The sequence below is a fragment of the Rhagoletis zephyria genome, unplaced genomic scaffold (assembly GCF_001687245.7).
Source record: "Rhagoletis zephyria isolate East Lansing unplaced genomic scaffold, Rhagoletis_zephyria_1.1 Rzeph_scaffold_00029, whole genome shotgun sequence".
Lineage (NCBI taxonomy): Eukaryota > Metazoa > Arthropoda > Insecta > Diptera > Tephritidae > Rhagoletis > Rhagoletis zephyria.
This window is the reverse complement of record NW_016157113.1, coordinates 644,865-663,826: the sequence shown is the minus strand read 5'-3', so window position 1 is coordinate 663,826 and position 18,962 is coordinate 644,865. Positions and strand designations below refer to the sequence as shown.

The window sequence follows — 18,962 nt, the reverse complement described above, 5'->3', positions numbered from 1 at the left end:
TGTATTACATGCGCTCCACGCTTTTCATTTTCAATTTCATAGATTGTTTATAATGACTTTTGCTAAAATTTCAAAATCAAAAGTTATCAAAACAAATTCTATGGGACTGAGAAATATTATTTTCTACTTTTTAGACCATTTATAAAAGCGTTGTATATTAAAAAGTTTTTTTTATATTATTTATTTTGTTATTCCGTTCATTTCAAGATTAATAGTTCTTGTGGGGCTCGTCGCTTGAAGCAATTCCTTTTTTTCTTACTATCAACTAATTAGAAAAATTGTATGATGAAAGTGCATACAATAGGTTCCATTTTTATTAATTTTTTCCCGAATTTTTCAGAAATTCCGTTCACTTCAAGGTTGAAAGTTATTTTTGCGCTCGTCGCTTGATGCAATAAATGCATACATATAAAACGAAAGACTTAAGCTGCAAACTGGAATTGAGTTTTTCATACTATCGTTTGTTGAAATTGCTTACAATAGGTTCTTTTTAAAGCTGTTTTCTTGAAATGACATCTAATTAAAGAAATGTTGCTTATTAAAAATAAGAATTGTCTATTATAATGTATGTATGTATAATCTAAATTTCTATTTCTCATCTATTCCCTAGAATTGTCCGCATGGCCGGCCAACAATGCGTCATCTTATTAATATCGCAATGCTGCAAGACGACGAGGAAGACGATAATCCGTAGACAACCAAGGGTCTTTGTTTTATTGTGCTTTGTTTTAAATAAAAAGTTTACGTTTTTAAGTTTTAAAAATTTACTCGTTTTATTTTCAAACGCTGATCGTTCTAAAAATATTGAAACCGCTGTGTGCTGTCGACAATATAACCCCTGGCAACTGCGGATGCCAATGCAATTCTTTTATTTCCTTTTGTCCTTGATGTATGAATAGCAATTGTGGTGGAAGTTTATTAATGTCGTCTTCACTTTGTGTTTGCTCTGTGGCATTAGGTGAGGATTCTTGGTCGACATCCTTTTCAACCGCTAAGTCCCATAAAGCAATTTGGTCGTCATCACCACCTGATGCAAACACTGTGGCATCGTTAGGGTTCCATTCCAGTGTTGTTATATGATCGGTGTGGTGCTTGAATGTTGCAATGGGCTTTTTCGTTTGGAATTGCCTCAAATCCCAAACATGTAGGAAACCATCATCACCTCCGCTAACTATAAACGGTTCTGTGCGATTCCATGATATGACGTTAATGTCGCTTTGGTGCGCTTCTTCACATGTCAACATGCACGCCTTTTGTGGTGGCGCACGACAATCCCAGATTCGTATCGTCTTATCAACAGAACAGGAAGCCAACACACTCGCTTCGTTGGGGCTCCATTGCAAATCTTCCACGGATGCAGTATGACCTACTAGTGGGCGTTGATCTACTTTCCAACTACCTCCTTCCAGAGGAGACCAAATGTGTATGTCACGTCTGAAAGATAAAAATGTTCATAATTTTCATGCACGAAGATTTCTGTTTTCATAATTTTAAGTTACTTGCAGTCTCCCGTAGCAAGCACACCTTCAGCACATGCACTCCAATCGATGGCAAAGCCTTCTTGTTGATGACCGCTGAATGTGTATGCCGGTCGTACTGCTTCATTCGCTACCTCACGTTCGTATTGTTTTAGCAACTGTGCATCTTCAACTGCTTGCAGTTGTTTCGATAAATTCCAAATATTTACACGTCCCAGCTCACTCCATGATGCCGCAAACACAGTGTCACCCAAACGATGAGCACGCACGCGATTCACGCAACCCTGATGTTTGATTAGCGCACACGTCATTTGGGGTTTCTTTCGCTCATCCGCATCAGCAACATCATCTTGATCATCTTCCAGTTCATCTTCATCGTCGTCATCCTCTTCAGTTTCTTGTGTTTTATGCAGATTATGCATTTTCATCACAATGAGATTGTTGACGTGTGTACGTGCTGCTTGTGTTCCGGCTACCATATAAGCGGTTAAGGGGAAATTCTCACGTCCATCGCCTAATTCGTCGGGTACGACGTCAAAACTGAGACACGGCGCTCCAGTGGAGGCTTGATGTAGCATGATGTAGGCGGACTCGTCACATACGAGTTCCTCACCTTCTTCTAATGGTTTTCCTGGTAAGTACACCTCTTTTGATTTGCTAGTAGTCGTTGTTCCATCTTCATTTTCGCTCTCCATACCCTCCGCACCCGCGTCATCGTCATCTTCCGCTTCAACATACTCTAGGTCCATTTCGTCGTTATCCATCTTGGTTGATTGTATCCTTAAATGACGGTGGTTCGAATCCTCAAGAGCCGCTTTAAGACCAGATTGTGATTGTTTTGATATATTTTCCTATTGGCATGGCACGTGCAATTTAAAGAGCATTGCCATAGCAAAATATTTGAGACTTCTAAACGAGGGAAATTTTTAAGAGTATTGCCAGACGCATGAGGCAATGCCATCTTTCGCGTCGCTTTGGCGTTTATAAATAAATAAATAAATAAATAAATAAACATTGCCTATGTGAACAGCTTCATATAAACGTACATATGTATTTATCTTAGGTGTCGAAGAAAAAACGCTAAAGAGCACGAAAGCTGTATGTGCCAGAGCCTTTTCGTTCTTTGTGCTAGGTGGCAAGGTAAAATTGTCACTTGTGATGTGGTGCAGACTGGCAGCACCGATTTTATTACTTTTTTTGTTTATCTCATTTCGGGATGCAGCTGTCAAATTTATTTACGTTAGAGTTTTTTATTTGTTTCTGTATTTGCATTTCTCACTGAATTTTATAAGCACGGTAGATTTCATTTATACACAAATCTAAAAAATTTACTGGAACAAAAATTTTCAGCTCTGTTAGGCAAAATTTCAAGTTCGTTATGTCTTTGAAGAAAGAGATATCCAAGGTGGAGTATCGAATAAAGCTGTTGTCTGGCAATAATGTTGTTCTCGTCGAGGCCAATGGATTTGAATCGGAAATCTTTGTACCTAGTATCCACAACGGACGCATTAGTTTTCAGAACATAATACCGAATAGGAGATGCTGTAACAGGTTAAACGTGCTGGCGTCAAAGAGTTCGGCTGGAAAAAAACGTCGTTCCACACAAACTACTGAACGAATTTTGGCACCAGTGAATTATAATAGAGACAGCATTTCCCCTTCCACAACTTGGCGTCTGCAGGCCGGACATGAAGTCAATCGTACACGCTCACCATTAGCATTTAGCACGCCGGCACCAGCCCCATCGCCATCGCCATCGCCGTCATATACTATAGGGCAACAATTGAAACACCATAATAAGGAAAACTACACGCCACTTCCGCGCGCGTTGGCACAAGCTAACCACCCAATTGATATACTGCGAGTAAATAGACGATCGCCTATTCAGTTAAATAGAAAAAGTAGTCTACAGACACCAGACACAAGAACTGTACGAATACAATGCCAGCAATCGGAAATCAGTAAGCATTTAAATGCAGCTTCGGGAGACTCTGGATCGGGTTTCAATATTCCTGATGTGCCAAATTTATCACGAAGTACAGGATTTTCGTTTTTAGAATCGCCAAATAACGCGAAAAGTAAAGCAAAGAAAGCAAATACATCAGCACCGGGCACAGTTACGAAATGGCGTAAGTGTTTGACACCAGTGCGCACATACTCTCGAAATGGATTTACTGTGCCGCGTCTCCCTTCCAGTTCCAGTGTAACGAATGCACGGAATTTAAAAAGACTGCCTTCTATGACACAAGGCACTAAAGGTACGTACAAATTAGAAGTAAGGAGGCGGAAGCTGGTCGTTGATCCTAAGACAGCTATATCACCGAATACATTCAAGCAACAGCAGCGCACTACAGCACATCTACGTCCGAAAAGCCCCAACAAAAGACGTTCAGGAGCAACATTACCAAACGATCGAAGGCAATATGATATGAGTAAGAAAACTGCTTTCGACATGCTCACAGCCCCTAGTAGATCACATGTGGCCACAAAGTTAGCACAACAGTTTAAGAAAGCATGTGTGAACAAAGCCTCGTCAACATGTCCTAAATATAAAATTTTATGTAAAATACCACCATTGGAGCAACCGGAACGCCAACCTAAGGGTAAATATAGTGTAAATAAATATTTACCGCCCAGCAATATTACCGCGGCCGCAATGATGGAGAAAGCGTGCTCGACTGTAAATCAAACTTGCGAAGGCGTCACACATTTCCAACGTCCGAGTTGGCCCACTCAAACACAATAATGTCGGTATGAAAATTAACTCTTAATAGTAGTGGGAATAATTTTTGGGCAATACTTCTAAATTCAAATAGCAATATTTTGTTATTCTACTTTAGGCGCTATGTTTAATAGTTTGAAATTAATTTTACTTCTATACTCAACTCAAATTCTATTCAGTCAGATGGTTTGGTTTAGTGAAAATATTTTGACTACATTTATCTGCGATTGGGATACAAAAGTTTGTAATAAATCTAGCCATTAAATATTTTCACTGCAAACCATGATAATGGCGACACTATTGTAAATATTTAATGCCATTATGAGTACTAAATGTAATAAAGTAACTAAAAAATTACAGTTGTTTATAAGGACTTTTCATAAATCATTTAACCTTTGAATTTCTTGGGTATAACATAGACATTTATTATATAGTCCATTGAAATTATTAAAGTTAAAGATATCACAAAACACTACTAAACACAAAGTCATACTTTATATACATTTTATTGATAACTTATACGAAAATTATTTGCATAAGTGTGTATTTATTTCAAAATGTTGCGTTTACTGTACATCATGAGGAACACTTTCGGATCGCTATACATATTACTTTTATTATTAATTTTAAATTCGTAGTTATTACAATTATACTTTTTTCGACTCTCGTATTTCTATGTATACCTAACTTAATATTAAATAAAATTAACGATTTACTATGCATTAAAAAGCGTCTTATGATAGTGTCATCTCTTACAACGAAAACAGGATTTGAAAGCTCGTTTGATGGCGCGAACATTGTGTATAACTTGTTCCTGCAATTAAGTGTGTGAGTAAATAAATTTGTATATTAATATTTGTATTAAAATATATACACCTGCATCAAATTGAAACACATTGCAATGAGGGCCATACCCAGCAATAGGTAAACAGCACAAAGTATAAAACTAACCTCAACTTTGTCTTTATCGGCAGTAATCTGCAAGTGAAACTTGTTATTGATTGAGATTTCAAATAAATTTACAGCAAGAAACACAATACCACACGTTCGCCTGGTACCAAATCCCCGAAACCGATGCTACTAAGCGAGATAAAGCAAAAGTAGCTGCCGTCCAGGTAGTCCCAAGCTTCCCAACGACTGAAAAGGATAGCACCAGCTAATATGTAACTAATAATTGAAAACATACATTACACTTTAGCATATTTCAAATTTCATTTACATACAACTTTCTTATTCTGTAACTAACCTTATCATTATGATCACGCAAACCGTTAAGGGTACCGTAATTTCGTCAGTATTCATACGTATTTCTCTCTCAATATCGGAATCATTCCCCTCTTCAAAAATTTCCAGCGCACTCATGCTCTGTGTTGAACTCTCAGTTTCTTCACTGTAGTAACTGCCTGAAGTGCTGTTACTGCTTCGGCTATCACTGCTCTTGCTGGTACTGCTGCTGGTGTTCGCATATCGGCTTTCCATGTCTTGTAGCTGTCAATGAGTGGCAGTAGAATTATAAGTGCTTAGGAGAGAAATACGCATAGATTTGAGCTTTACCGCTTTTGACATGGCCAATTGTCGTATTTTACGGCGTTCGCGTATGATTCGACGGCGTGCAACGCCCGGACAAATGCGACACAAGCAGACTTTGGAGTAAATCCATTTGAAGGACTTGGCCAGGACATCGCCAATATTGGAGAGGTAGAGTAGGAAGAGAGGCATGCCGATGATCGCATATAAAATGGTGACTAATTTGCCCCAATCCGATTTGGGAGATATATTGCCGTAGCCTGGGGATTATTATAAAAAAAATACAGTTAAATAAAATACATAAGAGTCTGAGCCTCCCCAGCATGACCTTACTTCTAAAACTAGCTAAATGCCAGTATAGAGTCGAGAATATTTGCACAGCACTACTATAGCATTGACCGCCATAATCTCAGAAAAATGAGGGTCTAAACCAATGCCCACCCTGATAAATAATTGCATTGGATGGCAATCAGTGCTCACGCTCGCTTCGGCTCCCCTGCTCATTGTAGTCGACCACCCAAGAGTTTTGTCACATCCGAAAACCGTACGTACGTGTACAACAAGAAGGCTAACTGGAACGGGGGTACGGAACACAGATACCGCAAATTCAACGCCCTTCCACCGCCAACAAGTGCGCGCGTAGCGCAATATACGCAGGGTTATCAACGCAGCAGCCGACCGCTTCAATGCAGCCGGTAGGATCACTAAAATCCGGCGGGACCCGTAGAAGTGCATGATCGAAATCGGCAGTCTAATCCTGGTGAACCCCGCATTAGGGGTATCAACAAGGACATTAGTAAACTGGTAAACGAACATAAGCAGAAACGTGAAATGAGCACCTGAAACCCTGCTATCTCTTCAGCGGAGCTAGCAAACTGTGGATGACAGTAAAATCTCTCTCCCATCCGACGAAACGTAAGGATAACGTTGCCATTACATTCGGCAATACCACAACGTCGAATCCGCGCACCCGGAGAGAGACAAAGCCCACCGTAGTGCGCTACGTAAAGCACACAAACTCCGCCCCGAGACACACCAACGTGCATTACCCCTGAAAACACGCAGGTAGCTGTCAAGAACGCCAAAGCATCCAAGGCGTTATGCCATGACGGAATCTCCAGGCAGATGTTGAAAAGCTAAGACCTGCAGGAGTCGAGTACATGATAGCAGCTTTCAACTTGTCACTGTTTACCCTGATCATCCCCGATATGTAGAAATTGGGTAGGATCATTCGCCTCCTTAAGCCAGGGAAGAAGGCGGACGCAGGAGACTCTTACCGGCCAATCTGCCTCCTATCCCCAGTGGGAAAGACAGTGGAAGCACTACTCCTCCCCAGCCTGACGAAGCATCTGAAACTAGGCGAACACCAACATGGATTCCGAAAAATTCATAGCACGACCACATCATTAAACGCCATCACAACACAGATAAGCGTAGGTCGGAACCAATGTCGAGCCTGTGAAGGGACGGTCCTAGTCGCGGTTGACCTGTCGAAGGCATTCGGCACGGTAAAGTACGTGACCCTTTGCCAAGACGTCCTAAACTCCTCGCTTTTGGATCGGACGAAGCGGTATATATGGGTGTGGACGCCAATCATCGGTCGAATTCCAAAGCGTCAAATCCAAGCCCGTAGAATTAAACAGGGGATCCCCCAAGGTGGCATACTCCCTCCGACACTGTTTAACCTCTACATGGCAAAACTGGGGTTAATTTGGTGAGCTACGTCGATGATGGCACGAAAATGGCAACGGGCCCTAACATCGACAGGAAAATCAATGACTATCTTACCGATCTTTCAAATTTATTCACCGCGAAATCTACCGCCACACTATTTACCACATGTACAAAAGCGGTCAAGCTGGAACTGGACGTACACGTCGATGGCAACAGAATACCGACGGTCAACCATCCCAAAGTCTTGGAAGTCACGTTCGACAGCTTTTCTTTAGAGAGCATAAAACCTTGCTATGAAGTAGTTTCTCGTGGGATTCCACCATAGAAATCACCCCAATAATGCCTTATTTCGAAACGATCAGCCCACGGCATGTAAGACGGCACCTGCGGGACTCGAAACACGACATTGAGCCGTGCATATACCCATTGGACGCAGAAAAATACAGAGTAACGCTTAACCACCTACACACCGGTGCAGTCAGGACGAGTCTCAGCTCCCGAGATGACAAAATCGTCCTATGCGGTCGACCGCCGCCCGTTAATATCGACGAAGCGGAACTGCCGAGAGAGCCCAGGTGCATCTTAGCGCAATTCCGTTCCGGGTGGTGCCACAGACTAAACAGCTATCTCCCCCGCCTGAATCGGAAATGCTATGCCCGAACTGCGTAGAAATAAACATTATGCTCTTTAGGGCGACCTACTCCTCATCGTTGTTCAGCCTATGCATGGCGAAACTACTTTCGCTGCCGGCCGAAGTCAAATTAGTGAACTTCAGACAATTGCTACGCGCCGAAAAATTGGCAGGTTGGGTTAGGTTATTGTGGCAGACCCTGCAAGGGGGATTAACTTAGACATTATTTAATTGTCCATTGTGATACCACATTACACAAATTCTTAGTACGGTAACTGTGTGTAAACTAAGAGAAACACTGGCTGTTCATAACAAAGTTCCGCAGCAACTGATGTCCACTCCGGAGGGCCCCTCGGGAGTGTTGATGAAATGCGCACCGAGCTGCTTAAATCCTAATCTATCGAATGCCGGGCAGCTGAGGAGGAAGTTCTGATATGATGCCACCTCATCCTCCAGACAGCAGCGGCAGTAGGATCCTGTGGCGATATTGAGTCGGACAATGTCCGGTCAGTAAACCTGCCTGAATATCGGCGATCCTTTCAATTTCTTCACTGCCAGAAACCCCAGAACTCCTGCCGCGAAAACTGCCTTTACACCCACCATGTGGACTAAACAAATTATGTTACATCTTTCATAAGTATTTGGCACTCACGTCTTTGTCTCAGCCCACTTGCCCACACCCTCTAAATCGGTGGGAAATGTTTTTTTTTATGAAAACCGAAAAAAATTTTGCCTATCTTTTGGTGGTATTAACGACTTCCGGTTTCGACCGAAATTGGGTTAAACTGACTGGAAGTCAATTTTTTTCAAATTAGATATATTTACATACATGTTTTTACCACAGATTCGGATTCTAAGCATAAAAATGCGAAACTTTTTTCTCGGAAGTGCTTTTTCAATCGTTAAATGACCGTCGAACTTTAACTCGTCCTGGAATTCTTAAATGAGTGAAAACGTTTTTTATTGGAAATCGAAAAAAATTGAATTACCAAGTCGAGGATGCTCTATCTATTGGTCGGAGGTCCATTTATTTAAATGGGATATACATATTTTTACCACAGATTCGTTTTTTGCCCATAAAATCTTTTCCGGTTTGGACCGGAAGCGGGTTAAACTGACCGGAAGTAATTATTTTTTTTAATTACGCATGTATGTTTTTACTACAGATTCGGATTCTGAGGATAGGAGCACGTAACTTTTGTTTGAAACTTTTTTCTCGGAAGTGCCTTTTCCACCTCTAAATGACCTTCGAAATTTAACTGGTTCTGGACTCACGTTGAAAAGTTTTGAAAAAGGCACTTCGGTGAAAACAGATTCTAACAAAAGTTGGATATTTTCGTCCACAGAATCCGAATTTGTTGTAAAAACATGTATATCTAATTTAAAAAAATGGACTTCCGTTTCGTTTAACCCCATTCCGGTCGAAGCCGGATAGAGGATTTTTGCGGTTTACAATAAAAAACATTTCCCTCCATTTTAGAGGGGTGGACAGGTGGTCCTAGACCCTGTACAATCGAATTAAATATGCACCTTACTTTGTTTGAAGCATACAATAAACTTGCCTTTGCAATCATAAGGAAGAGTAAAATTTCGAATTATGTCGTTTTGATTTAAAATATTACTCTACCTCTTTAGAACACTCACCTATAGTTGTAATAACCGTTAGTGAGTAAAGGAATGCACCCGAAAAGCTCCATTGCTTGTCAATGTCGGGATCAATTAACTTTTCATGCGCTATTTCTCGTTGAAATTGCAGCAAAATTTCATTTACTCTGCAATATTAATTTTAGTTAGTGCTAGATAATTGAAATATATTTATATTTAGTATCTAAGACTTACATATGTATATGTAGGTATGCTTGTATTTATGAATTTATATTTAAAAACAACTTTTTCCTAAATTCTCAAAAGCCTACCTTTCCTTATAATACGCGTTCCCATAGAAACTTATGTTCTGTGCCGTTATATCCCAAATCTTTCGCGCGCATTTTTCAATTGCATTGGGTTTTATCGTTTTATGTGGGCTAAGTCTTTCGTATTCGAATAATTCAATAGCTTGAAAAATAAAGGCACCTGTGAATGAAGGCATAGTGGGCTTATAAATTATTTAGAAAAAAAAGTAAATAAAATAAAATCCAAATACGAATACTCGTATTAACGATTTTCAATTACCTCCAATTGTATAGAAGATTACTAGTAATATGATGCCAACATTACTGAACATAAAAGCCGTAAATTGTCGACATTTATCTTTAAATCGTTCGAAAGGCGGTTTCTGTCGTTTGCGATATGAACTACGTCGTGAGGACATTTTCCGTAGACAGCTCGGGTTTGAGGCACCTCTATGCCGGAGGCAAGTTTAGGCGTGTTTTTTTTTTTATCTTCTTCGACGATGCTTCGTAAATATGAGTTTTAGGGAGCGGATAACAACTGAAGACGACGAGCTGTACTCGGCTCCATATAGTAAGCGAGGCCGTTTATTTTTCGTAGCAGTTGACATGCTTTTCGGTATATTGGGTATATGAGTATCATTAGTCGGTTATGAATATCCAGATTAAAACTATAATTGGACGGCAACTGGAAGTAAATAAGTAAAATTATATGTATGTGTGTGATAAGTTTAAACTCTAAAAAAGAAAGTGGGAATAGCAAGGAATATATCGCTCATTTACTTCAATAGTGTCATAATCCAAAATAATTTAAAATCGAGTTAGGTATGCAGAAATTACCGTTTTTGGCTCACGTTAGCATTTTGTTCCTTTACCAGGTAGTATAAAGGGACAAGGACTCATACAACGGGCAGCCAATTAACCAAGTTTCCAAGGCAAAATCAAAGCATGCAACTACAGGCCGGCACCGTCAATCTACTTGAAGCTGGTGGTCGGCTTGTGTGAAAGTTCTTACACTGTACTCCGAATTTAGATTTGGGACATCTTTGCATTCGTTACCTTCTGAAACTCTTGTGGAAAATTCGTTTTCAGACAGAATATGTCACAACCTAATGCAAGTTCATTGAGAGCACCGTTATGTAAAAATGAGTGTAGGTGCATACATACATATGTATGCGAGTGTGTCAGGTACTAAATTATTATCGAGGAAGCATAAAAATGTATACAAATAGAAACAATTAGGAAGTAAAATTTGTCGCTATTTTAACAAAAGCGATATAATGTCTTAAGTAGCGAAAAAGCACATATCTACATAGGTACATACATATATGCAAACACTCCGTGCACACATATTTTGCTGTCGTAAGTGGTCGGCTGAGCTGTTCCTACAAGGATATACATATGTATGTACGTCGTGCAGCCTTCGAACCGCAGGTGGATTTTATGTAAAGCTTTTTCATGTCAGAATTACACTCGACGGCGCCCCAATCATCTGTCGAGGATCAATCTTCAGAATTCATTTTTAAATTTCGAGTGATAGGCATCGATCCTAGGACAGGACCAGTCTCACTGAAGTCAGCAGCGTCTGTTTACCAGTATGTGCGACTGCAAGTGCGCCTGTCTTGGACCAAGTGGCTCACTATATAAACGTGTATTTGGTTGCTGGGTTTGGCATCAGCCCCGTAAAAATCCCTTCCAATGGAGAAATTCAGCAAAGCCTCGGATGAGTCCACGCTTTTGATGACGACTACGGCAAACGTTTAAACGATTACAATTTAAGGGCATGCACCTGTAATGTCCGGATCCTTAATGGCGCTTTGCGACGTCTACTACAGCTGCCATGTAAAGGAGCGCAAATTCGGTGTTGAATTTGTATTGAGAGATAGAGAATCCAACATACAGAGACAAAGAAGAAGAAGAAGTCAGATTATGTGGCTTCAAAATAGTGATTCATATCCTGACGGCATGGGACGTGGTATAGGGTTCGGAATGGTTGGAGAGTAGAGCTTCCCACACATACACTCACGAAAAAACCAAGACATTTTATACTTAAATTAAACCCAAATAAAGAATTTCGGTCAAGAAAGTACGGTAACTCGAAAAACTCTCATACGGAGTACGATATTCCTATTACAATTTTTTTTTCTCGGCCATGAATTGAAGACTGAATGTATTTTAAAATTTAAGGAACTAAAACAGAAAATTTTTTAGAAGGAAGAACATTTCTTTCCTATTTAAACTTAACATCAGCGATGTATGTTTCCTGTTATGGGAAGGCCTGATAAAATTGATGGTTTCACAGGACGAAAAGTGGTTCCGGCGTTCACTGGCTACTATTTAGATTCATAAGATATCTAACAAACTGTTTGATGTTGGCCATTGGTATACCTATCGTGTTATTTCAGGGGAAGTCATTTCATCAAGCATGCAATTAACCTCAATATTCTGGTGTCTAGACACTCATATGAGTTTTCCGATCGAAAAATATTGATTTTCAAGAATTTTATACCGTTCCTACGAAAAAATTTACTTTTCCCATATAAAAATACATGGAAAACTTTGAGCGCTCTGAGCGACCTCTAAATACTTTTTGATTTAAAAATAAAAAATAGGAGTATACTTTTTTCGATATAGAACAATCCTAGGGGGTGAGAGCATTACAATTCCGACTTTACTGTTATTGGACCACCCTAATGTATATACAGGCATACGTATGTTTCTAATTGTTTATAACGTCTGGTTTTGGAAAATGGGCAACTTTAATTGCATTTTAAAATTCAATAAATGTCGTCACACAACCGCAACCATCAGGTGAATGAATCGTTAAAATGAATTTAATTATCAAGCAAAAATAAAAATAAAAAAAATGTTGTGTGTACGCACAGTCCATAAGTGGAGTGCGTCATGAACTGGTAAATAATACAATGTGCATACTCGTAAACATTAAAATGTCTCTAAAATGAACATGAATGTACACACAACCATATATATGTACATATATATCTATGCACGTACATATATGCACATACTTGTAGAATGTAGATCTGTTTTGGAAATCCACCACCCGGCTGGCGCAATGGCGCTTAGTTATTGCTGTGGGCGGAAGGAAGTAATGGGCCAATGGCGGCAGTGTCTAACCAGTAATAAAATTGTTTAAAATATGTGCATACTTAAATTTGCATACTCGTATACACTGACATAAATCTATCAAATGCGTCACGTTCCGTCAAAAAGGCGGATAAGTTTTCTTTGTAATACGTATTAAGGGGGTTCACGTTGAGTAGCATTTTAGGTGTAAAGTTGCTACGTAGCAATCTAGCACGCATTTTGTTGTTGGAAAGGCAACAAAACATGCGCTAGATTGCTAAGCATTTTGAAACTAGTTTTGGACTTTAGACTTAGAAGTTGAATGACATAATTTGTTACTCGTATTTACGGATTTATTTATAATCTCCTTATTATTTGGCGCCGAGTTCAAGAACGCGCACCAGTCGTATCTCTTTTATGCCAACTGACGCCAATTGGAAATGCCAAGTGAAGCCTAGTTCTTCTCCACCTGGTCATTCCACGAGCTGGTTCCGAGTTGAATACTAGCAGAGATGGAGCGTTGTTGTCAATCGAATGACATGGCTAAGCCAGCGGAGCCGCTGTCTTTTCATAAGCTGGACTACGTCCGTTTCGTTGTAAAGCTCATACAGCTCGTCGTTAAATCGTTTGAGGTATTCGCCATAGCCGACGCGTAAATGCTTGGAAATCTTTCGCAGAATCTTTCTCTCGAAAACTCCAAGAGCCGCTTCATCAGATATTTTCATTGTCCATGTCTTCGCGCCATACACCAGCACAGGCATGATGAGTGACTTATAGTGTGATTTTTTACGACGAGAAGGGACTTTACTTCTCAACTGCCTACTCAGTACAAAGTAGCACTTGTTCGCAAAATTGATTCTCCGTTGCCATTAATGGGCAGCAATTGTATGCTCTTGTAAAGTATTGTGCCTGAGCGGTTCAGTTCTGCGGCTCTTATTATCTTCTTCAACATTAGATTAAAGAAATCACACGAAAGGAAACCTCCTTTGATATCAAACGGCTCGGAGAAGTCTTTCCCAATTCTGACGGATCTGGTGGTATCGCTCAACGTCATTTTACACAGCCGAATTAGTTTCGCTGTAATATGAAATTAAGACATCGCGGCAACTTCTTTTCGTGCCGTCGAAAGCGCCTTTGAAATCGACAAATATATGGTGTGTGTCGATCCTATTCTCGCCAGCTTTTTCCAAGATTAGGCATATTGTGGATACCTGATCTATGGTGGATTTGCCAGGTCTTAAGCCAGGCTGATAAGGTCCAAACAGTTCGTGGACGGTGGGCTTCAGTTTTTCACACAATACACTCGATCAGACCTTGTAACCTATGCTTAGAAGGCTGATCCCGCAGTAGTTAGCGCGTATGGCGGGGTCGCCTGTCTTGTGGATTGGGAAGAGCACACTTAAATTCCAGTCGTCGGGCATGCGTTCATCTGACCATATTCTGCATTAAAGTTAATGCATGCACCTTATCAGCTACACGCCGCCGTACTTGAATAGCTCAGCTGGCAGCTTTGTAGTTTTTAAGCCTAGCCAGTCGGAGTGTACGTACGTCTAAAACACTGGAAGAATGTCTTCCGTCTATCACAACATAGTCTATTAGGTTTCTCCTTTTTCGATCGGGAGAGACCCATATAGCTTGATGGATATTTTCATGCTGGGACCTAGTTTTACATATTACCATGTTTCAATCCCCGGCGAAGCGATCAGCTTCAGTCTGTACTCGGACGTTTCGTCGTGGAAACTGAATTTTGCGACAGTGGCGCCAAAGATCCCTTCCTTGCCCACCGTTTCAGGGGCAGCGCGCATATGTACACTCCTGACGCTCATAGAAGAGATCCTTGGACGCCTCGTCCATCTCTTCCATCGGGGCATGGGCACAGATGAGCGAGACGTTGAAGAATCTAGTCGGCCAGAAGCACCTTTCCTGTTAAGGATTCAGATATTCCAGATGCATACCCTCGAATCATAGTATTTATACGTTTGCCGTGGTCGTCATCAAGATAAAGGGGTCTCATCCGAGGCTTTTTGTTCTTTTTCATTACCATTCAAGTTTTACGCCTTCCCACTTTAGCTCGCTCCCAAACGGGTGTTTTTTCGCTACCCAGAGGATACATGGATGTAAATATCCGGACGTTGTGAGCCGCCATTTCAGCCGATCGCACAAGAACCACTTCTGGCCATCCCTTGTGAATTGCAGTCAAAAGTTTTTCTCACTTAGGAGGACTTCTGCGCACGGAATCATCCTCCCAGTGCTTTATTTAAAGAAAACGAGTTGTTTCATCAAAATTTTAGCAAATTGCCAGATTCAGATTTTCACCCAAAACTGGTATGAATGTAAGGCTTTCGGAGTTATACTTTTTAAGTTCATACAAATATAAAAACTGAGTTTTATTTAAATCGGATCATATTTAACATTTCCGCCCACGAGTGTGTAGGGCATGGCAAATTACCAATCTTCACCATTTTTCCATATTCCATCTCTTTCAAGTGTAAGAAGAGCATAAAGGAAGTTTCAGTGAAATCGGTGCCCATTTACTACTTTTAGTCGCGGTTTGTATGGGGTCGTTACATAGCATAAGACTGCAAAATCTATTTTTTTTTTACCTTTCACAAGAGTGTTCTGACGACGTCAACATCTGGAAATTATCCTTAATAAGAGCCTTGTGGAAACTGTCATCTGGATAAAACTCTTGATAAATCTACTCGAGCCCCTTAGGCTCGTTAGTTAATAGTGTCGTACTACTACGCCATCAGACAGATAGTTTTGGATGAGGAAAATTCATATAAGGTGGTGTTGTTTCATCAGCTATGAGTGGTTCGTGATTCTTCGCTAGTTGGTGAGTAAAAAGTAAAGGAATTTGTATCCTTCATGGAAGAATAGCTGAAATTTGACAATAGTCCACATAAAACCGAAACAAAATACTTTAAATTTTAAGAAAATTGGCTTGGCACAACTTTCACGATTCCACGATACAATAGCAGAACGAGAAGTCTGGACAAAGGCGTTATCTTTCAAATTATAATCTGGAGCAGGTATCAAATTTTGTCGATCTTGGTATCACAAAGCAGTTTTTACCACTTTAGTTAGACATATACTAGAATACGGATCTATTGTGTGGAATCCCCGCTACCAAGTTCATTCAGAAAGGATTGAACATTGCGTGATTATAACTGGGATTCAGACTACAATCTCCCCCCTAACACTAGTCGTCTAAAGCTTATAAATTTCGCAAGTCGTTGAGAAATGCTAGGTATAATATTTATCGTAAAATTGATGACAGGCTTGATTAATAGCCCGGCTCTTCTGGCTGAGGTGAATTTTAATGTTCCCTCTCGAGTGTCAAGATACTTTCGACCTCTATTTTTGAAGCCATGTAAAACTAATTTTGAACTAAACGAATCATTCCGTGGTTTATGTCAAGATTTTAACTCTCAGTCCAGCACGTTTGACATATCGGACTCGATTTTTGCTATAAAGCAAACTATCATTTCTACTCTGAATAACTGATATACTATCTTTAGCATATCCAATCAGCTGATGAATTTATTTGATTCTGTAGCTGAGTAGTGTTAGATCTCGACACTTAACAAACTCCTGTTTCCACGACTCGGCACCAAAACAAAATAATAAAATTATAGTTTAAAAAACTGAAACCTCCCTATTATAATGGCCATTCGTACTGTCATCAGGTATTTAACTTGAGAATAGAAATCGCTGCATCTTTTAGGCGCATCAATATTACATAGTTACATCCCGAGCTAATAAAAGGAAGGTAAAACAAGTAAGAAAGTCTAAGTTCGGGCGGAGCCGAACATTAAATACCCGGCGCAAGTATTAAATATATGTTTTTTCACCCTTCCGAAACCTTCCGCTAGATGGTAAGCCGAGGTGTATCAATTTTGAGTAAATTAGCGTCCTTCAATTTCGAAATATTGAAGTTTCAAGCATTTCTTAAATTTACCGTTATATGAGAATCGGCCGTTATTTTAGTCCGATTTCAATAATTTTCAACGTTTTGCTTACACGTGGCAAGTACAATAACCATACCGAGTTTGGTACAAATTGGTAGAACGGTTACCGATATACTTATATGTGATCATAAGTGGGCGGTGCCACGCCCATTTTCCAAAATTTTACCATAAACGTATTTCTTGGTAAAGAATTGTTGCAAGCATCAATTTTGAATAAATTAGCTTCAATATTTACTGATTTATCGAAGATTTTGTATTTCTCTAAATTACCGTTATATGGGATGTGGGCGTGGTTATTGTCCGATTTTAAAAAGTTTCGGCGGTTTTTTATGCTGTACCAAGGCCAACAACTGTGCCAAGTTTGGAAGAAATTGGTGCAGCGGTTACCAAGATATACACATGTAACCATAAGTGGGCGTGGCTACGCCCATTTTCCAAAAATTTATAATATTCTTATTTTTCGTCTAAAAATTATTGTAAATATCAATTTTGAGTGAATTATCTTCAGTAGTTACTAAAATATCGCAGTTTTCGTATTTCTGGAAATTACCGTTATATGGGAAGTGGGCGTGGTTAAAGTCCGATTTCGCCCATTTTCAATACCAACCTACCTTGGATTAAGGGAAACCTACATACCAAATTTCGTTGAGATATCTCAATTTTTGCTCGAGTTATCGTGTACACGGACAGACGGACAGACGGACAGACGGACAGACGGACGGACAGACAGACATGGCTTAATCGATTTCTTTTTTCATCCTGATCATTTATGTATACATTTGTCTATATCTATCTCGATTCGTTTTGGCTGTTACAAACAACCGTTATGTGAACAAAATTAATATACCCTTGTGCACAAGTGCGCTCGGGTATAAAAAAGGTTCCGTACGTCGTGCAGTACATACATATATAACGTATATACATTTTTCAGTTCTCGAATTTTTTTTTCGCGACAGTTTATTTTGCACATATTTTTATATGTATATTAAAGCATGGTGGTTGTCATCCGCAATACAAAAAATTAAATTTAAATTCAGATTATAAAGAAACACATTAAAATTTAATAAGGTTTTTATCAAAGGAATGCAAGTGAACAGCTAATTGATGAATGCCAGGGCAATCTTCTTCTGACACTCAATTTTATAGTTGTATTTTATGACCGTCAGTTGTCGGGAAAAATAATTATAAGAAAAATTTAATTTTTTTATTATTTAAGTACTTGACCGCCTGCGTAAAAATGTATTATTTCATGCCAGAAGCATGAGTCTGCAAATTTATCAGTTTTGATTTATTGGTTTGACTTGATTAACCTTTGGATATACTATGTTATACCAAAACCCATAATACCATGCGTATACGGAAAGCACATATTTTACAATTGCAATTACATAAATGTAGAGTTAAGTCTCGCACAAAAAACTTTCAAACTTGATTTCCCAAAATTTTAATTTTTTCAATTCAAATTTAGTGAAAATTTAAGGTTTTGAACCACTGTACGCTGTTTGTTGCTTTATGTGCACTGCAGTAGGCGGTCGAAAGTATTATGATTATTTGGATCATTTCGCATTAAGTGGATTTTTTCACACAAGAAAACGTCATCATCTTTTGCAAAAATTGGCAATTATGAATGATGAAAGAAAAATAACAAAAATAAAAATAATAATACTAAATAAAGTGACAGCTGCGTTCTGTAGTTAAGCTTTTGTTTTTTATTATTAGTGTATTTTATATGTAAAATATTTAATTCAATTAAATTTTATTTTCGTGTCAATGACATAGTCGAGACGCTTTGTGATCTTTACGAGTGGATATATGTATATTATATATAAATACATGCAGACGTATTGTATGTATGTATGTCAAGCTATACGAATTGCATGTTTGTTGTTGAACAACAAAAATAATAAATTTCTAAATGGAAAAATATGAATTTCCTACTGAAATGCGACAGCTCGGCTACATACAGATGTACAAATGGCGATA

At 39.3% G+C, this 18,962-nt stretch overlaps 4 protein-coding genes across 7 annotated transcripts in view; 2 read left to right on the top strand and 2 right to left on the bottom strand.

The window, feature by feature from the left end:
• Window positions 1-777, top strand: part of Pms2 (mismatch repair endonuclease PMS2) — an 18,748-nt gene extending 17,971 nt beyond the window's left edge. The window contains exon 8 of one of the 2 annotated variants that reach the window (XM_017617459.1): window positions 611-777. In XM_017617459.1, coding sequence (XP_017472948.1) covers window positions 611-694 — 84 coding nt within the window. In that variant the 3' untranslated portion in view covers window positions 695-777. The remainder of the gene's footprint in view (window positions 1-610) is intronic. The other variant, XM_017617468.1, reaches the window with a different exon arrangement.
• l(2)09851 (WD repeat-containing protein 1 l(2)09851) lies at window positions 744-2,375 on the bottom strand. The gene is made up of 2 exons (XM_017617477.1): window positions 1,500-2,375; window positions 744-1,434 (listed from the first exon to the last, which is right to left on the bottom strand). The coding sequence occupies exons 1-2, from the start codon at window positions 2,240-2,242 to the stop codon at window positions 780-782; spliced, it is 1,398 nt and encodes a 465-aa protein (XP_017472966.1). The 5' UTR covers window positions 2,243-2,375; the 3' UTR covers window positions 744-779.
• A 315-nt stretch (window positions 2,376-2,690) lies between these two features.
• On the top strand, window positions 2,691-4,387 carry uno (univalents only). Its single transcript, XM_017617424.1, has 2 exons — window positions 2,691-2,774; window positions 2,829-4,387. Exon 2 carries the CDS (start codon window positions 2,857-2,859, stop codon window positions 4,222-4,224), a length of 1,368 nt encoding a protein of 455 aa, XP_017472913.1. The 5' UTR covers window positions 2,691-2,774; window positions 2,829-2,856; the 3' UTR covers window positions 4,225-4,387.
• Window positions 4,388-4,796: 409 nt separating this feature from the next.
• The window catches only part of sand (potassium two pore domain channel sandman), a 29,728-nt gene continuing 15,562 nt past the window's right edge, over window positions 4,797-18,962 (bottom strand). For 2 of the 3 annotated variants that reach the window (XM_017617442.1, XM_017617435.1), the window contains exons 2-9: window positions 10,205-10,609; window positions 9,949-10,105; window positions 9,677-9,804; window positions 5,755-5,987; window positions 5,447-5,688; window positions 5,241-5,367; window positions 5,077-5,178; window positions 4,797-5,014 (exon numbers count right to left, since the gene is read on the bottom strand). In XM_017617442.1, the coding sequence (XP_017472931.1) occupies window positions 4,946-5,014; window positions 5,077-5,178; window positions 5,241-5,367; window positions 5,447-5,688; window positions 5,755-5,987; window positions 9,677-9,804; window positions 9,949-10,105; window positions 10,205-10,343 (1,197 nt within the window). In that variant the 5' untranslated portion in view covers window positions 10,344-10,609 and the 3' untranslated portion in view covers window positions 4,797-4,945. The remainder of the gene's footprint in view (window positions 5,015-5,076; window positions 5,179-5,240; window positions 5,368-5,446; window positions 5,689-5,754; window positions 5,988-9,676; window positions 9,805-9,948; window positions 10,106-10,204; window positions 10,610-18,962) is intronic. The other variant, XM_017617448.1, reaches the window with a different exon arrangement.